We start from the raw sequence: 20257 nt of genomic DNA on the forward strand, positions 1-20257 counted from the left end.
ATAAAGTCAACACAAATATATTTAAGAATGGTACTTTTTCATGCACACTTTAAAACAGGTTTGTTGAGGTGAATTCCTTGCTGAAGGCAAAGGACGGTTGCTTTTATGTATTAAGAAAATTGCAAAAACTTAGCAGCTCGGTTTGTGGGTTTTGGATTTGAATCAATGTATGCTGGCCACATACATACCTTCTCATTCAATAGATTGTATTCTGTATTAGAAATCTCAAATGACTTGCCCCTTATAATTCTATTGGTCTAACTCTGCTATATTTATATCCTCTGCAATCCCCCTGGGCTTCAGAGATGTTGCATGGAGTGTAAGCCTGGCAGAATTTGGCTCTGCATATTGAACTCTGAAATATTCTACTAATATCTCACTGTTGGTTAAGAAACTATTCTGTTCTTCTCTATACACTGAAACTAGACTAGAAAGAGCACATAGAACAGTCCCACTAACTGCAGTGAGATATGGTCAGGCCAATGACAGACTCAGTCTACTAGCCCTTACCTGGGAAAAATTTCCATTGACTTCATCAGGAGTTTTGCCTACACTAGAACTGCAGGATTGGGCCCAAAGAGACTTAAAATAACACTTTGCTTCTCCTGAGGCTTCAGGAATACGAATACAGCTGGTCAAAACTCTTCATTGGCAATGTTTTGCTACAAAGAAATGGCTTTTTCATCAAAATGAGTATTTCCATGGTATGTGAGCCTTGTTATGTGAGCCTCAAATGTATTTGTAAAGAAATCCTTTAAGGGCTCCAAAACCTCACAGTGCTGATTGTTTCTTAAGGAGTGCTGAATGACCCTTCCAATGACTTGCAAGGATCAGGTCCTTAAACTGGTAGGCTTGATCAGTTTAGCACTGCAAGCAAAACAGTGGAAGAATTTCTATTGTAGAACTTTTGTTCCTTTTAACTATTTATTAAATCTTTTAATATATAGGGGGAAAACAAACACAATGAACTATACTTAAACTTCTCATAATGTTAACCATTTGCTACCTAACCTTAACTCTACTTGAAACATTTGATTGTATATAATATGAGTAGTTAAAATAAATATCAATTATTTGTATTACAGTTTACAAAAAATTGCTTATACAAATTCAAATAGTTTTAAATCTTATTCTGCCTTATCCTTATTTTATGTAAAAACCGATTTTTTAAAATAAAATAAAGAACAGAAGCAAACTTCAGAGAAGGGGGAAAGGGACAAGGAGAAAAGGAAGTGGGCAGAGAAGATGGAAAGGTGATAGGGAGAGGCCATGCATTTAAAAGGCTCATTCAGCTACTGTAGAACTTCCTTCAGTCGGTGTGCTGTATTTTTAAGTACTAGAATGCTGCTGAGTTATATGGACCAAATGGCATGGCCCTGAATTAAATGAAACTCTAATTGTTATTAGGAATCTTCCTTAATTAAGGACTGCAGAAAATACACCTGTCTTAGAGGGGCAAATGCTGCACTCACTCATGTGCAGAACTCCCATTAGCATCAGTGGGAGTTCTGTATATGCAAGAAATGTAGAATATGAAATAAAAATCTGCAATGGGGATTGGAAGGGGGAGATTTGCTCTAAGTGCTTCTCCTATATTAAAAATAATATGGCACAATTATTTAGGTATTAAGATAACAATTAAAGCAAATTGGTTAGTTTTAGGATTAGGTAACAGGACTGGGACTCAGAAAATCTGAGTTCAATTCCTAGTTCTGCCACAGGCTTCATGTATGACTTTGAACAAGTCACTTAATCTATCTCTGTCTCAGTTTCCCATCTGTAAAATGAGAATAATATTCCTTTTTTCTCTCTTGTCTACTTAGATTGTAAGTTTTTCAGGGCAGGCACCATTTTGTAGTATGTGCAAGTACCAGACACTGTCCAATGGGGTCTCTGGGAGAGTGACAAGGTATATAGGTGTCTGGTATGTTACTGGGTTGTTGTCTACCATCAGGCTGATCTGGGCAGGGGAGGGTGTGTCCCCTATTCTTTCCCAGCTGACTGAAGGTAGAAAGGGTTATTAGCTATTAGTCTGAGTTTTATTCTGATTTTGAGTTTACATTTTCTGGAAATAAAGCAAGCCCTGAACAAAAGTTTGTGAAAAAACCTATGATTTGGACTTTATTTTTCTATCCCTAGCTGGTGGTCTGAACACCAGCTTCCTTGGTGGTACTGCAATAAGAAAAAAGGTAAGGAAAGGGAACAGATGGGAAGGAAATCCATATATAAGAAGCCGACACTAGTTGTTCTGAGAAAAACATGTTTGGATGATCAGTGAAGAAAGATGTGTTTGTTGGCTCAAGTTACTATAGCCCTGGATCCCTCCACTATCGAAATTACACAGGGAAAGGAAAGGCTTGCCTGAAATCTTGCCCAGGGTTTGGGGAGATATTGATCTGATGCAGCATCACAAACTTGGCATGGGGCTCCTGACTCACTAGAAGGCAAGGGCTGGGTAACAAATAAGCTTGGGAAAACCCTCATCCATACCTTACAGATGTGCAGTGTCTCTTCCTGTTTGGTCCTCTCTTAATACACCTTTCAGAGTAACAGCCGTGTTAGTCTGTCTTCGCAAAAAGAAAAGAAGTACTTGTGGCACCTTAGAGACTAACCAATTTATTTGAGCATGAGCTTTCGTGAGCTACAGCTCACTTCATCGGATGCATACCGTTTGCATACCGAAACGGTATGCATCCGATGAAGTGAGCTGTAGCTCACGAAAGCTCATGCTCAAATAAATTGGTTAGTCTCTAAGGTGCCACAAGTCCTCCTTTTCTTTTTTCTTAATACACCTGCACATCCTCCTAAAATAGCAGATGTGTGCTAATAGCAGCAGTTGGCTGCTGTGCAACCATTAGGTCCTGATCTGTAGCCAAGCACCTGGGAGAGAGACTCCTTGGTGCCACATTAGAGCCATGGCCCATCCCATCCAATGAGCTATCTCCAACCATGGCCATACCTGATACATCAGAGGAAGAAGGTCAACCCCCACCCAGAATTCATGGTGCGGGAGGATCTCTTCCTGACCGCTATAGGTGACCCCTCCAACAGAGTTTACAATGCACAGATTAGGAGTATGTGCTCCAATCAGATCAGTTACTAAACTTTTTTTAACATGTAAATAAGCCCACATAGCAACTATTTTAATTACTCCTCCCCCTTTCTCCTGAGCCACTCCCCCTCGTTGCTCTGTGGTGCTTTGTGTACAGGGAAATGTTGTGACTATGCAAAGGGTTAGAACATTTCATGTAGCTTCTGTTCCCTTCCCATGACTTTTCTCCCCAGATTTGTGATATCTCTACACCATACAGCAGAGGAAAACCCTGAGACCTGTAAATCTTTTCTATCTCTACTGCTCCTTTTGCTTTCACTCTCTTTTTAATTCCACAAGTAGGGAATTACTTGCTCAGTGGTAAATCTGAGACAAAATCCAATATGTTTCAAAGGGCTCTCTGCAGCTAGAAAAGCTTTCGGAAGTATTTCTGACTTCAGGAAAAATACCTATCGTTAATCAGTGGGGGAAGACAGCTATGGATGAAGTATGTATAAATTGCTGAGATTCAGTGACAAGATGGAGCCAATATTACAGAATTGTCTGGTAGTGATTACACTCATGTAACCCTTCTGCCAGGTGGCATCGTCATCAACAAGGTTCCATATCTAGGGGTTCCTTTTAATAGTACAAGACAAATCCAGCTCAAGCCCCCACCCAGAAATCTGAAAGAACTAAACACCCCTAGGTGCCAAGAGGTAATACTTTCTTGCTCCCAAGTACCAAATCTATGTATGACAAAAGAAAACTTTTATTAAGAGCCAAAGGAAACTTATTAATTTGGGAAAACTCCACAATAATGACTCAAAAGTAAGTACACAATAGTGAAGTAACAATAAGTAAAACATCTGCCCCATAGTATCTTGAACACAAGTCCTTTGCTTCAGTTTCTCACCTTGCAGAGTGAAAGTCCAATGGGTGAATGTCCCTTTAACATGCCACTTCCCTCTGCTGCACCCCCCTCACAGTTGGTTGTCCTAGCTCAGTGAAGTGCCAGAATTCAGAGGAGCATTCACATGGGTTTGCCTCCTGCCCCTGAGCATATGAGCAAGAATCAACCAGCCAAGCACCTGGGAGAGAGACTCCTTGGTGCCACATTAGAGCCATGGCCCATCCCATCCAATGAGCTATCTCCAACCATGACCATACCTGATACATCAGAGGAAGAAGGTCAACCCCCACCCAGAATTCATGGTGGGGGAGGATCTCTTCCTGACCCCTGTAGGTGACCAGCTGAAACCCTAAAGCATGAGCTTTTTGGAACCTAAGACATAAACCAGAAAGTGAGCCCTAGGGCCTCTTGAGCCCTGCCCTCTGCCACCACAAGCAACACCACCATGCAATTCCACTCATAAATTTGCCCAGTTGTCTCTTAAAACTAATTATGTTGTTTGCCTCCACAACTCCTATTGGAAGGCTGTTCCAGAACCTCACTCCTCTGATAGTTAGAAATCTTCTAATTTACAGCCTGAATTTGTTCAGTTTATATCCATTTATTCTTGTGCCAGCATTGTCCTTTAGCGTAAACATCTCTTCACCCTGGTATTTACCACCTAATGTATTTATGGAGAGCAATCGTATTCCCCTCTCAGCCTTCTTTTTGCTAAACTAAACAAGCCAAGCTCTTCCAGTCTCCTCTCATCAGGTAGGCTATCTTAGTAGTGCTTCTCTACACCTATTCCAGTTTAAATTCATCTTTCACACATGTGGGTGACCAGAACGGTACACGGTATTCCAAATGTGGTCTTACCAGTTCCTTGCACAATGGCATTAATACTTCTCTATCTCTACTGGAAATGCCTACATTGCATTTGTCTTTTTCACAGCCACATCACATTGGTGGCTCATTGTCATCCTATGATCAGCACCCCAACACCCAGGTCTTTCCTTTCCTCTGTTGCTTCCAACTCATCAGCCTCCAGGCTGTAGCACAAATTCTTCTTATTAGACCTTAAGTGCATATTCTTTCACTTTGTACTATTGAATTTCATCCTATTTCTGTCACTCCAGTCTTCAACGTCATCCAGATCTACCGATAGAATATTCCAGTCCTCCTCTGTATTGATGATGCCTCCCAATGTAGTATCATTAGCTCCTCCAATCTGTGCCACGATCATTAATAAAAATATTGAATAAAACCGGTCCCAAGACCAATCCTTGAGTAACTCCATTAGTAACTTCCTTCCAGTCTGATAATTCACCTTTCAGCACAACCCGTTGCCTTCTCCCTTTTAGCCAGTTCCTTTTCCACCTTACAATTCTTATACTGATCCCCATCTTTCCTAATTTAACTAATAATTTCTCATGTGGTACCATGCCAAATGCTTTACTGAAATCCAACTATATTAGATCTACTGCATTTCCCCTTATCTAAAAAATCCGTTATTTTCTCAAAGGAGGAAAATAGGTCACTCTGGCATGATCTATTTTCGGTAAACTCATGTTACATTACATTCCCTGTACCATTTACCTCCATGAATTTAATTATTTTTTTTCCTGTCCTTTAGTCATACAATAAAGAAAATAACATTTCCTTGCCCCTGCATCCAACACTAAAGTAAATTTTAACTCACAACAGCCCAAAATGATCACTTTGGCAATGCAGGTCTGTCTACTGATCACCTAGGCAAAGTAGGTGTGTCTGTGCAAATGTGGTTTGCTCCGAGGGAGGTCCCCCCACCAATTCATCAACAGCAGGAAAGAGTTCATTCAGATCCTGGTTTATACTAATTAACGAAATTACCTTATGGTAGTGAGATAAACCATTGATGGGTTTTGTGTTGCAATGAAATAAAATTGAAACAAGGCAAAGGTAGCAGAAACAGTGTTTTTTGTTACTCCCACTGGTGCAAACACTTTGATTTCAGTGCCATTATTCCAGAGAAGTATTGGTGTAACTGAGAATAGGCTATCTGTGTTCTGTGTTTTGACATGTTTACTCTGAGAATTCTGCCATTTTCAGCAAAGGAAATTTAGTCTATCATCTCACTGCTGCCCTGTTACCTAATACTTCTGTTCTCTTGGTCTAGGTGAATGGGCCTGATTCTTAACCTCCTTACGCCTTCTGTAGTCATTTACACACGTAAATGGTAGATCATCAGCTGAACATGACTCCTGTGATGCTGTGGCCAGAGAAGAGCCACAAGAATTATTAAAGCATTAGAAAACATGCCTTACAGTGACAGAGCTCAATCTATTTAGCTTACAAATAGAAGGTTAAGGGTGACTTGATTAGCCCATACATATGCATGTGGTGGAACAAATATTTGATATTAGGCTCTTCACCCTAGCAGACAAAGGTACAACAAGATCCAATGGCTGGAAACTGAAGCTAGATAAATTCAGAATGGAAATAATATGTAAATTTTTCACCAGTGAGGGTAATTAATCATTACAACAATTTACCAAGGCTTGTGGTGGATTCTCCATCATTAACAATCTTTAAATCGAGAATGGATGGTATAGTTCCAAAGGAATTATTTTGGGCAAGTTCCGTGACCATATATTATGAAGGAGATCAGACTAGATGACCACAGTGGTCCCTTCTGGCCTTAGAATCTATGAATCTGTGTGTAAACTAAATATAAAATGCTGTTTTGCACCCACTTTACATCTATGTAAATGACTACATAAGGCAGCAGGAAGCAAACCCAAATATTGTTAAGGGTCTTACCTCTTCCAACAAACTGTCACTCTGCATAGCTAAGGTAGCAACAAGCTTCCATTATTATTAAGCCCTGTTTTTATTTCTCCTGTAATTTTGTCTTGGAAAGTATGTTTTGGATTGAAAATTGCCAAATGTGCATCAGGTGCAAAGGAGCCTTTCTACAAAGTTAAAGAAAATTTAAGTTATAGAGTTAATACCATGTAATTAAAAACTTATCCAGATCTGAGATGTTCTGGCTTTTGTTTAACATTTCATTTTCTCTTTTTAGCTCAAATATAGCTTGCTACTACCTTTTCCAAATAGTTAAATCCCATGCATGAGCTATACTAAAAGAACATAAGTTGAGATTTAAGCAAGGTTATTAATGATTGTTTGTGGATAGCTGCAGGGATCCATCCTGCTGCCATTAATGTCAATATGAGGGGGGGAGGGGGGAAGGACCGGGGGTTTCTGTTATTTTAAATGGGAACAAGATGAGCTCCTACAACCAAGATTTTCCAAAATCTCCACTTATTTTGGGTGCTTAACTCATTGGGCAAACAGAAACTGAAGCACTGAGTATTTGATGCCCCTTTTGAAAATACTAGTGTGGGTGGCTGGGTGGGTGAGAGAGAGAGAGAACACTACCCTATAATCACTGTCTATAACTTAAAAAGAACATAAAAGCACTTCTATAACAGACAGCTAATGGTGACTTCCTTCAGCTCAAGGACTAGGGAGCTGTGGTTTGGGAGCTAAAGGACAAAGGTTTCAGTCTTTGGCCTGATGTTGCTTTGTTGTAGAAAGTAGATGGTTTCTCCATAATTAAGGTTTCAAGCACTTATCACCCTGGTTTTGACAGTGTGGGATGATTAAATTACTTATTTTTAAAATCATGTATTTAATTCAGGTTCAGACTTTGTAAATCTAATTTGATGATTTGTGCTATTGCAATTTTAGATTAAAATTTATAATGTACTACATTTTATAAAGACTAGGGAGTGGGAGGTTAAATGCTACTACTGCTAAAGGTATCTTACCTGAATTTTACAAAACTGCTACAGGGCAAAACAAAATACTGAAAATTAAGGCTCTCAGCCTGCAAATACTTAGGCAGGTATGTAATTTTATTCACAAGAATAATTCCCCTGACTTAAAAATAATTACTTGTCTTTAAAGTTAAGCACAGTATATATCTATATGCAGCAACAGGGGCTAAAACTGACTTGTATACATTTTTTCTCTTAGTGGCATTAAAATCTTTGACCTGGTGGCGTTAAAACCTTTGTCACTTCAAAACAAAATTGCTTCCGTATTAACAATGAAAAATTATTTATACTTCAATACATCTAAAAAGTTCACAAACATTTTGTTATACACATGGTCCAAATTTTTCAAAAATTAGGAGCCTAAAGTTACGCCCCTAGGAGTTTTAGAGAATCCAACTCTGAAGTCAGTTCGGAGCACAAGTCACACTGACTTCAAGCTGCAATCATTGAGGGATAACTATAGCCTGGTCACGTACTTTTAACTTTCTTGACTTGTAAATGTTCAATATATCAAAAGTTGATGTTAGTTGCAAATATGGCAAGTGCTATTTGTTTATCAACCTTGTGTATGAGTTTGTGTTATTTCACTAAGGATATTAATGAGGCCCTGAACTTGTCTTGTCCAGCATAGGGGAGGATTTTAAGTGTGAAATTTCCTAGCAGAAAATTCTATATAAAATCTAAAATTCTAACAGTTAGAGATTGCAAGACTTCAAAATGGCTGCTTTCTGAAACATTCAGTAGGTGTCTAATGTTTGTTTCTGTCCCTCTATCTGCTAAATGAAGTCAAATTATACTGTCATATTTGAATCCTAGATAAATCCTAGATTTTGACATTGGCTTGTGCAGGAGCCTGTTTTCAAGGGAAGAAATAGTAAAATACTTGAAATTGCCACTATGTGGAAGCTGGACATGATTCACTGTCTATGAAGTGGGAACACCATGGCAAAGGAGAATATTTTCATCATCTATGTCCAAACCAGTCTAGGCTTCTTTTCAAAAGTCGGGGGGCGGTGAAACCCCACCAGATCTGGTAAACCTGTTGCAGCAGATGACTCCCTACCCACTCCACTCCAAACCCAGGTGAGGAAGCAGGGATCAGTTGTGACTGAGTTATATGATCCCTGGTCTGCTCCTGTGGCAGCGTGACTAGATTCTGCCTGTGGGCTTATGGAAAAGCCACAATCTAGCTCTATATTTGCTTTTTTAAAGTGACTTTTACCAATATTTAGAGCAGGGGTCTCAAACACGTGGCCCACAGGGTTATTTCCTGCAGCCCGCCAAGCTCCTCCCCACCCCCCGCAAGTTATTTCCTGTTGGCCTCCAAGCTCCCCTTCCCACAGCTCCCCCTCCCCCAGTGTGCCGCGTCCCCGCTCCTCTGCCTACCTCCAGGCACTTCCCACCACCAAACAGCTGTTTGGCGGCGCTTAGCGCTTTCCAGGAGGGGAGGAGGAGCGGGGAGCAGCTCAGGGGAGGAGGTGGAGAAGAGGCGGGTCAGGAGCAGGGATTTGGGGAAGGGGTTGGAATAGGGGCAGGAAGGGGGCAGAGTTGGGGTGGGGACTTTGGGGAAGGGTTTGGACTGGGGGCATGGAAGGGGTGGGAAGGGGCAGGGAGGTGGTAGAGTTGGGCTGGGGACTTTGGGGAAGGGGTTGGACTGGAGGTGGGGAAGGGGCAGGGCCTCATGGAAGGGGTGGAGTGGGGGCGGAGCCAGGGCAGGCGGGTGGAGGGGTGTCACTGATGCCGCTCTTGGGCCAATGTATTAGTCCTCATGTGACCCCCCCGTGGTGATTCGAGTTTGAGATCCCTGATTTAGACTGAAAGCAGACTGCGCTATTCACTCTTGCATGGCAAACAATGGGTATGCCTACACAACACAAGCAGCGCATGGGCTGGGGTTCTCAGACTGGGGGTCATGACTCCTCAGGATGTTGCAAGGTTATTCCATGGGGGTCGTGAGCTGTCAGTCTCCACCCCAAGCCCCACTTCACCTCCAGCATTTATAATAGTGTTAAATATAAAAAAAGTGTTTTTAATTTATAAGGCGGGGGTCGCACTCAGAGGCTTGCTGTGTGAAAGGGGTCACCAGTACAAAAGTTTGAGAACCACTGGGCTAGCCTATCTAAGATAGCTTGAATCTAGCTAGCACAGGTAACAGTATGAGGCCTATACACAGTTTGGCCTCAATATTCAAATGCTCCTTCCACCCATGTTACTCCCCTACTACGCCAACATAATAAAACCACCTCGATAAGAGGCGAAGGACTTACGTTGGTGTAGTTAGGGCGACACAGTGTGTATGTGTAGACCAGCGGTCACCAACCAGTTGATCACAATCCACTAGTCAATCCTAGAGGATCTCCCAGTCAATCACGATCTCTGGAGTGCAACGGGGCTGCCGCTAAGGCTCCCTGCCTGCCCCGGCCCCACGCCGCTCCCGGAAGCGGCCAGCGCAGCCCCAGGGCACCCTACCCAGCCCCAGCCCCTCCACGCGCTGCTCCTGCCTGCAAACACTGCCCCCCGCACCTCCAATTGGCCGGGAACAGGGAGTAGTGGCCAATGGGAGCTGCGGGGCTGGTGTTTGCAGAGAGGGGCAGCGCACAGAATCACATGCCCCCTCTCCCACCCCCAGGGGCTGCAGGGGCACATTGGCCCCTTTCGGGAGCGGCGTGGGGCCAGGGTAGGCAGGGAGCCTGCCTTAGAGGCAGCAACGCAACACTACAGACCAGGACCGCCGGAGGTAAGTGCTGCCCGGCAGGAGGCTACACCCCAGCCCTGAGCCCCCTCCTGAAGCCAGCACCCCATACCCCCTCCTGCACCCTGACCCCCATCCTGCACCCCAAGCCCCAGCCCTGAACCCCCTCCCAGAGCCAGCACCCCAAGGCCCCTCCTGCACTCCAACCCTCTGCCCCAGTCTGGAGCCCCCCAGCACCCAAACTCCCTCCCAAAGCTTGCACCCCTCACCCCCTCCTGCACCCCAACCCTCTGACCAGGCTCAGCCCTGAGCCCCCTCCCACACTGCAAACCCCTCAGTCCCAGCCTAGAGCCCACACCCCCTCCCAAACCCCTACCCCAGTCTGGTGAAAATGAGCGAGGGTGGGGAAGAGCAAGTGACTGAGAGAGGGGGGGAATGGAGTGAGCAGGGCGATGCTTTGGGGAAGGGGCAGGGCCTCGGAGAAGGGGCAGGATAGATCCTGGGTTGCCCTTAAATTCAAAAAGGGATCTTGGGCGTAAAAAGGTTGGAGACCACTGGTGTAGACACTGTGTTCTTTAGATCCACTGTTGGATGTTATTCTTGTCAATTTCTGGGCTCCACTGGAGCCCAGAAATTGACAAGAAAGCTGTCTCTGGGTCTCCACTCCAAACTGGGCTGCCACCAGACTCCCAGCTTGGGCTGCTGTCCGGACACCACACTCCCTGTTTGGAGCCCTGCTGCCCCTGAGAGTTCCAGCTTCCTGCCGGGAGCATGGCAGCTGACCTGACTCCGGGTGTGGATTTCCCTGCCTGAGGCAAGAAGCCCTGGGCGGCTTCCCCCTAGCTCCCATCTGGGAGCACAGAGGCAAGCATAATGTATTGTAGACACAACCTCAGGTAAGACATACAGTGCAGGCTTTGGAGCAGGCTAGTGAACAGAATATGTACCCAAGATCCATACAGGGCTTATCCTGACTGCATTGCACTGTCTGCACTGTTACTGTTTCCCAAACTAGCTGGATGTAAACTAGCTCAGGTAAGCTAGTCCAGGTACAGTTTTTTCTGTTTCAGAGTAACAGCCGTGTTAGTCTGTATTCGCAAAAAGAAAAGGAGTACTTGTGGCACCTTAGAGACTAACCAATTTATTTGAGCATGAGCTTTCGTGAGCTACAGCTCAGAAAGTTTTTTCTGTGTAGACATACCCCTAGTTCTCTAAGGAATATCCATATTTTGTCAGCTGTCCACTGAATGATGCTGGAACGTACAAAAGCCATTAGTTAGCATCACTCACTCCTTATAATTCACTAATCTAGTAATTAAAATTAAAACCATCTCTAACTACACAAAAGAAAAAAGATGGAAAAAAATCCTGAAAAACTCTAAAAACAAGTCAAAAGAGAACCAGTTACAGCTGCAAAGTGAAATTAATGTAATTATCTGTTGCATCAAGTACAAACTTGAGTGCTTAAAAGGGCACATTTCTTCATACATTCTGAACAATAACCCAAAATAAATATCATTCCCCCTAGAAATCTAAAAACAAAAACATAACATGCAACTCTTTTGAGAAAGAAACATGCTGAGCTTCTCACCAAAAGGTTATAAGACTTTTTTTAACATGGACAAAACTTATTTTTTCCCCAATCCCGTTCTTGGAAATAGCAGAACCATTTTTATTTAAACTTTCCAAAAAAAAAAATTCAACTTGAAGACAACACCCAGTGTGGAAAAGCTCAGGCTGAACAATTTAGTTTGGCAAAGTTATTAACAACTGAAAACAGGGTATTTATAAGGAGAAGTCTGTGGCAACCATAGGCAGTGCTACCAGTTCCACCTATAATAAATCAATATTGTTACACTTTCTATTTAACCTACAGAGAGAGAGAGAGAAATAGCTGTTATAAGTTCTTCACCAAAAAACTCTGCTGTGAGGTGATGAATATATTAATTGATGATATTTTCCTTAAAACATCCCTCAAAAGAAAGTATTTAGATACTGAGGTCAAGGTAAAAATTATACATTAAACCACAACACTCAATGGATTAAAGTTAGGGTTATTGTGTCACGATCACATTCTTTTCTGTATATTTAAAAAGAATATACTGTTTGTTTACAAGGCTCAAACACTTAAACAGGAAATTAATAATTAAGGACAACATGAATTTTACACTGCCCGCATACAATATGATAGGTAATACAATGGCTCACAACACTCCCTCCCATTGGAAAAATGTCCAGGAAGAGTCCGGGAGGAAATCTCAGTGTGCAACCTCTCAGAAAGCTCTCCCGACATCAGCCTGATGAGAAGGAGGGGATAGCCATGTTTAAAAAATAATAATAATAATAATAAGCTAGGCGGACCATTCTCAAACCTAGTGGATCCCAGAGATCCACACAGATCCCTAGAGATCCATAGGAGCTCAGGGCCATCTGTGTGGAGGTCTTGTGCCCCGGCAGTGACCACATCCAGTATCCTCCCCAGAACACAGCTCCACAGGAGCAATGTCCCCCCTCCCAAGACACAGCTGCATCAGGACTTTGTTCATAAAATACAAACAGATATGAACCCATAATTATGCACACACCCTTGCTTCCAGGCACTTCCACGTGTTTTTTTTCTGAAGAAACTACATAAACTGTATTACCAATGTGACCACTTAAATTGACCACTAACAAAATCAATAGAATACTTGTAAATGGCATATTATTAAAAGATTACTATTTTTTATATGAAAGTGTCTGTGTGTGGGATATATCCTTGCAAAATTATAATTAAAATGTATCAATCTAGGCAAATAATCTACATGCCATCTTTATCATAATTATGACTGTTGACGAATAAATTGATAGGAGTTGCTGATGAGCAACAAAAAATCCCTTACATCCACTAGGCATTTACATAAAAATTTTGCAAGGTGGTCTGAGATGAGATGAGATGAGAGAGAATCTTGTTTAAAGGTTGGTCTAAACACAAACTTGCACAGATTTAATGGATGATTTGACCAGTGCAAACCCCACTGTACTATATATCGCTATATCAGTTTAAAACTAAAAATTTAGTTAAACTGTTACATCTTCTGTGTACAGACAAGCACAAAGATTTAAGAGGGATATCAGTTTTGACTTCAGAAGCAGAAATATCTAGTACTTCCAATGTTTTGATTGTTTGTATAACTGGCATGCACGATAAGCATTGCATGCTCCAACAAAAGAAAACCATCTGACCAGGATAACATAACAGAGAGCTAGCCAAAGACCACTTTCCAGAGAGAAAACTGTTTGTTGAAAGAACACAAAAAATAATGCTTTGTCTTTAAACAAAATCAGAAGTAACCTTGTATACAGGGATCCTATATTCTCATACATCTTACTGATTAGGTAACGTCACTGTGTTATGCCCAGGGATTGAAAGAAATTGAACGGGGAACACGCACACAAATTATTAACATTAAAACAGGGCTTTAAAATGATGTTCATTTTTATAATTAAAAATGTAACTCCCACAATTGCTTAAAAAAAAAATCTATCAAGTTTACAAGTATTGTACTTTGTGCACATGGAACTCCTGTCCACATATTCATCATGTCACTTATTATGATACTGTCATTTCTGTACTACTTGAGCTATCATCAATAAAATAACCTCTAGTCTGTTCCACTTACACCAAACGCTTAAAATAAACTAAATTTATAAATGCACTATCTCCAAACAAAGAACACCAGTGCTTCATTTATTTTCTTTTTGAATTTCATTGAATAAATACTAATAGTATGAATACTATAGCTGTGGTTCTAATTCCATTCAAATACATTTTCAGCAATGCCCCCTTTAAACACACTTCCTTTCAATATTTCCATATATATGACATCTACAAAAGCACATTTTGTATGAAGACATTGGACCAGAACATCAGCTAATGTAAATCAGTGTGACACCATTGATTTCAATGATCCTCAAGCAGCTGAGGATCTAGCAGCCTATATTGTAGTTCAGTGATGGAACAGCAAAGCATCAACTATATATACGATAGTCTTGCTCCCTTTCCCACTGAGGTCAAGCACAGCTTTGCATTTTTTTTTCCTCTCTATATGCTCATGGAACATTAACCAGAGTCCTAGATTCGCAAGATGCACTATAAATACTCTACAGCACATGCAAGGAAAAAATTCTGAATGCTGCCTACAACTTCAACATCAAATTCTCACATTATAGGTTTACTCACAATGATCTGGCTGTTTTAGTTACTGAACCATCTTGACTTTCTGGCCCAGTAATGTAGTATTTTTGTTAGCAGTACTCAAAGAACTTGACTGACCCTTTCAGTAAAAGCTTCTATAAAGATATGCAGACCAAGGAGTTGAAGAGAAAAGAAACTGGATGATGATTAAAGTAGCAAAATGGTTCAAGCATAATACACCAGTTTACTTTGAAAAAGCTTTAATTATAAAGCAGATGTGATAGTCAAACATATTCCAGGGGCTATAAATGAAATGAGAACTCCAGGGAGTTGGGGGGAAAAGAAAATAAATCTTTGTTTGAAATACTGATTATAGTAAAATCTTAGTATAAAATGCTAACAGTATAAAAGCAATAACATACCTGTTTGTCATTGGCCCTATGAAAGGGTTTGTGATTAGCTGCACAGTGGCTTTGGAAGCGAACAATAAACCAACTTGGACATTTTCATTTAGCAAGTCCTTGTCTGCCGTGGGGCAATCGGATGGTATATTAGTCACATTTACCACCATTTGCTCTGTCTGAGTATGATACAAATCTCTTGATCTTGTCCTATCAGACTGACTTCCAGTATCCATTGTGGAGTTGTCATAATAGGAGAAGATGCTTTGAAAACTGGCCACAGTTGTTGTAGTTATCTCAGGTCTCATAGTCTGGATTTCTGTTTCATTTTTCTGGTGTTTAATGCTGTACAGGTAACTGGGAATTATTGGCACTGGAAAAGCAAACACAATATGTAAGTAACTTAGCATCTGTTGCATGTAAATGCCATAATTTCATTAGCTTACATACTTTATCACAGAAAATGTATCATCAGAACAAATAAAAATAGGGCTTTGCTATATAGAACAGTGCTAAAGAGTTTGCTGATTTTTTTTTTTTTTTTTTTGCCTTCAGCAAAGAATTACAACAACAAACGTTATTCCAGGAAAAAAAATACTGACTGTACTGAATTATAATTAGGAAGTGTAGTTATAAGCAACTTCTGCAAGCCTTTTCCATAGATATTCAGTTTATGTTGACAGGCATGACTATCTATCTACACAAGTACTATTTAAGGGCAAAACATGGGAGGAACCCCAAGACATTATTTGTGTAGTCTTGTTGGCTGATGCTTTTACAAAGAACATTTACTGCACTAAGAAGGCATTTAAACCAAGGAAAATTCCAATAAAAATATATTATGTTCAATAAATGTTGCTGGGAATAACACTATTAGGAGGGGAATTATTTTTATATTAAATAAATAAATAGAGATCTAAGATGTTCACGCTGTTCATTGGTGGGGGGGTTTTAAGTTCACATAAAAGGAAGTCATTTAAAAGTAAAATTCTGTACATGTTTTAAGGTATTAGCTGTATCCTAACTGGATTAATATATAATAAAGGAAAATTAGTATTTTTAAAATAGTAAAAGCAGGTGAGACAGTAATTTTTATCAGGAAATATTAGTGACAAAATCAACAGCTGTTAACTTGTATTGCCTCTTGCAAAAGTCTGAAACTATATATGGTTATGAAATATATTTTTTCAGCAAACCTGCAAACTGTGATTACATAAAAGATTTTCTAACATAATTAGTGAACAAACAATGAAATGCATAGAGAACAATTTTCCTTTAAAAAAAAAGTACTTGCCAAAAATATATATTAGCCTTTCATTAAAGGCCATATTGTGCCATCATGTTTTTTCTTTTTTAATTTGAATTCCCTAATGAAATCAATAAGGAGTTTAGTTTAAAAACTGCCATGGTATAGCCCAAGGTGTCAAATCTGTAGAAGCTAAATGTGTATATCTATGCAATACAAGTGTGTGAACACAAACTGGTATTTTCCCTTTTTCCCCGTGTTTTTGACTTTTTTTTATTTGCATCTTTGTATCCAAATTTATATTAATATGAGGACCTCTAAAACAACCAGTTAAAAATGTTCAAAAACTTGAAATCGAAAAGCATTTTTAACTGTAAGTATTCTATCCTAATATTAGGTTAGGTCCTTCCTATATACCATGGAACTTTTGCCATTGATTTCAGTGTTGTTCTGATAAAAGTTGATTTTACTAAACCAAGCTGTGAGTTATTTAAAATCAATCTAAAAGGCCTTCATATTAGTCTGACTCAATGATATTGCTTTGCCACCAAAATCATCTCATAAGAACAATGATGATGGGGGCGATGCACAAGAATTATCATGAGAAAACATATTTCTCAAGTGTTATCTAGCCTGTCCTTCTGGTTTGCATGACCACAGAGGAAAGAAAATGCTGCACAGTTAAAAATAATTTAGAAAATGACAGATAATTTTTTCTGACTAGAAATTACTGATACCTGTAATTGATACTCTGTGAAGAACTTTTTAGACAATTATCATGTATTTTTAAATAAATATAAACTAAACCAAAACTATGAGGTGAGTGGGTATGTATTTGTGCAGTATCTAGAATATCTCATATATAATTTGAAAAAATGTATTGTAGATAACGTATTATTTAGAAAGAAACACCAATTAAACTTGCAGAAGATACACAGACTGTTCAGTGCATCCATTGAGGGGGTTTTATTGTTAAAATAAGTTGGAAAGAAAAGGTTCCACATACCCACTACAGTAAGCAGCATGTTGTCCAGGAGTAATGCAATGAAAACAATAAGCAGAATTAGTTTTCGGGACTGCCGACTCTCCCTGAGCCAGCTGATGACACTGAATTCATTCCAAGCCATGGCTCAGGCTCCCTCAGGCAATGACTTACACTGTAAACATATAAAGGATATATAATAAGCATTTTTTATTATTTTCTTTTTGCTAATACAGACTAACATGGCTGCTACTCTGAAACATATAAAGGAGAGTTAGCTTTTCCTGGATTTGCCTGTCTCCCTGTTGCTTTCATGACCCACTTAGTTGGCGCAGGTTTGTTTCCCCATTTCCAGCAATAGGGGAATTTTGTAGACCGTGTTTAGTTTCTTTCTTACTCAGGGGTGGGCGGCAGAGGCCTAGTTAGATCTCTACCCATAATCTTAGACTAGTCTGATGTTTCTCTAAAAATAATCAGTTAAATCCTGGCTTCAAATTGTCATTATTATGTGTCATAAAGTGAAAGAAATTCCCACCTCCTGCAACCCAACAGCTTGGCACAACTGCCCCCAACACGTGGAGGAGGATTAGTCCTCTGTATCCTGTTGCTGCAGAGAAATGGAGCAAATCTACTCAACCCTTCACTCCCATCTCCCCGCCTTGTGCCCTTTACACCCCAGCCACCGGTTCTGCACAAAGGAATCGCAGCCATTCCGCTGGGTTTGGGACCTTCCCCACAAACAGAGGTGGTACAGCGCGGTTTCCTTCTCTCCCCTTGCAAACTCATCCCTTCATTGGTTCATGTTTACAAGAACTTCTTAACCTTAAGGGCTAGAAACTTATTTTTTTAAAAGGAAGATTAGATTCTGCAAGGACTAACGGGGCCATTTCAGCCAGGCTGGTACATTGTACCCCCGTGACCAGGCTCAATCTGTCCCAGGCCTGCCTACCTTCAAATACAGTGCCGCCAAACTGTTCTTGGGAGCCCCGCCTCAGGAGGGAAGGCAGCACCTGGCGTCAATCTGCAGTAAAACAAGAACGTCTAGCAAACTTCCCCCTTTCCAAGTGTTCTGTCTCACTCAGCTGCTCCAATTCACTGTCCTACGGCTGAGTTATAGATGGGACCTCGGCCCTTGCCATCAAAGGGTCAAATGCTTTACTCTCACCAGGAGCTGCTGCTGCTGCCAGGGCTCAACTCGCGCTTCGCTCACGATTCTGAATCACCAGGCAGATGGGAGGCTGGAGGTTTGCAAAAGATGTGACAGTCTCATCGAAAGGACAGCACTCGCTGGCCACTAATCCGTCTCTGCCCCCGCTGTCACTGCTCCCCTCAGGCTCCCAGAGCCCCCCCCCCCCACTATCACCGCCCCCCACAGTCCCCAACCCTCCGCTGTCACCGCCCCCACCCCACACTATCACTGCTCCCTCACATTCCTCTTACTCCCCATCTCTCACTGGTCCCCGTCTCTGCCACTGCCCCTCTCACGCTCCACAGCCCGCCCCCCCCGCCACTATCACGGCCCCCAACAGTCCTCTGTATCACTGCTCCTGTCTCTGCCAGTGCTCCCTCATGCTTCACAGTCCCACACTATCACTGCTCCCCACGTTCCCTGTCCCCCTCATGCTCCACAGCTCCCCACTAGCACAGCCCCCTGCCCCCCCCCAGGTCCCCACTATCACTGCTCCCCACATACCCCATCGCCCTCATGCTCCATAGCTCCCCACTATCACAGACCTCACAGCCCCCCCCAGGTCCCCACTATCACTGCTCCCCACATACCCCATCGTCCTCATGCTCCACAGCTCCCCACGAGCACAGCCCCCTGTCCCCCCCCAGGTCCCCACTATCACTGCCCCCCACGTTCCCCATCCCCCTCATGCTCCAGAGCTCCCCACTAGCACAGCCCCCTGCCCCCCCAGTCCCCACTATCACTGCCCCCCACGTTCCCCGTCCCCCTCATGCTCCACAGCTCCCCACTAGCACAGCCCCCTGCCCCCCCCAGGTCCCCACTATCACTGCCCCCCACGTTCCCCGTCCCCCTCATGCTCCATAGCTCCCCACTAGCACAGCCCCCCACAACCCCCCCCAGGTCCCCACTATCACTGCTCCCCACGTTCCCTGTCCCCCTCATGCTCCACAGCTCCCCACTAGCACAGCCCCCTGCCCCCCCCAGGTCCCCACTATCACTGCCCCCCACGTTCCCCGTCCCCCTCATGCTCCACAGCTCCCCACTAGCACAGACCTCACAGCCCCCCCAGGTCCCCACTATCACTGCCCCCCACGTTCCCTGTCCCCCTCATGCTCCATAGCTCCCCACTAGCACAGCCCCCCACAGCCCACTACTGTCACTGCCCCCTCACATTATCCCTGCCCCAGGTATCATTGTGCCCCGTCTCTGCCATTGCCCCCCTCACGCTCCACAGACCCCAACTATCACTGCCCCCCACATTCCCCTTACCCACCACCACTATTACTGCCCCACAGCCTCCTGCCCCCCGTTATCACAGCTCCCCGTCTCTGCCACTGCCCCCACTCTGTGCCCTTGCTCCCTCCCCCCCTCACACTCCCCCCAACTCTCGGCTCCCGCCCATTATCTCTCGCTCCCCGCCTGGGACTGGCGGGCGAGCTCGGCGGGGCGCGCCCGCTGCTGTGGCGCTTACCCGGCGCGGCTCTTTTGCTGCCGGTCTCTGTCCGCCCTCCGCGGGTCCTGCCCGCCTGGGCTCCGCTCTGGCGTCCTGCTGGGCCGGGGGAGCCGCGACGAGAGCCCCGAGCGCCTCTGGGCAGCGCCACTTACCAGCCTCCTCCCTGACGTCACGCCAGATGCTTATCGCCCCCCAGGCGCCTCTGGGGCAAGGGCTGCAGCGCGCCCTGCCCCAGGCAGCCCCGCAGCCAAGCCAAGCCCCTGCCGCAGCCCCCCTGCCTCTGCCTCCCACCCAGCCCCTTCGACCCCAGCGCCCCGGGGAGCGAGCGCCTGCCGGGGCGAGGCACCGCGTGCTGCGGACGGCCCCTGCC

General features: G+C 43.2%; 1 protein-coding gene across 6 annotated transcripts in view; it reads right to left on the reverse strand.

Moving 5' to 3' along the window:
* SLC18A2 (solute carrier family 18 member A2) overlaps window positions 1-19999 on the reverse strand; it is a 54003-nt gene extending 34004 nt beyond the window's left edge. For 3 of the 6 annotated variants that reach the window (XR_013346731.1, XR_013346732.1, XR_013346730.1), the window contains exons 1-4: window positions 19906-19999; window positions 18195-18483; window positions 17270-17420; window positions 15039-15390 (exon numbers count right to left, since the gene is read on the reverse strand). Coding sequence is in view for 3 of the 6 variants with exons in the window: in XM_077823073.1 (XP_077679199.1) it covers window positions 15039-15390; window positions 17270-17390 (473 nt within the window). In the remaining 3 variants the exon portion in view is untranslated. The remainder of the gene's footprint in view (window positions 1-15038; window positions 15391-17269; window positions 17421-18194; window positions 18484-19905) is intronic. The other 3 variants (XM_077823073.1, XM_077823075.1, XM_077823074.1) reach the window with 3 other exon arrangements.
* Between the last annotated feature and the right edge of the window lie 258 nt (window positions 20000-20257).

The sequence above is a fragment of the Eretmochelys imbricata genome, chromosome 7, assembly GCF_965152235.1.
Source record: "Eretmochelys imbricata isolate rEreImb1 chromosome 7, rEreImb1.hap1, whole genome shotgun sequence".
NCBI lineage: Eukaryota > Metazoa > Chordata > Testudines > Cheloniidae > Eretmochelys > Eretmochelys imbricata.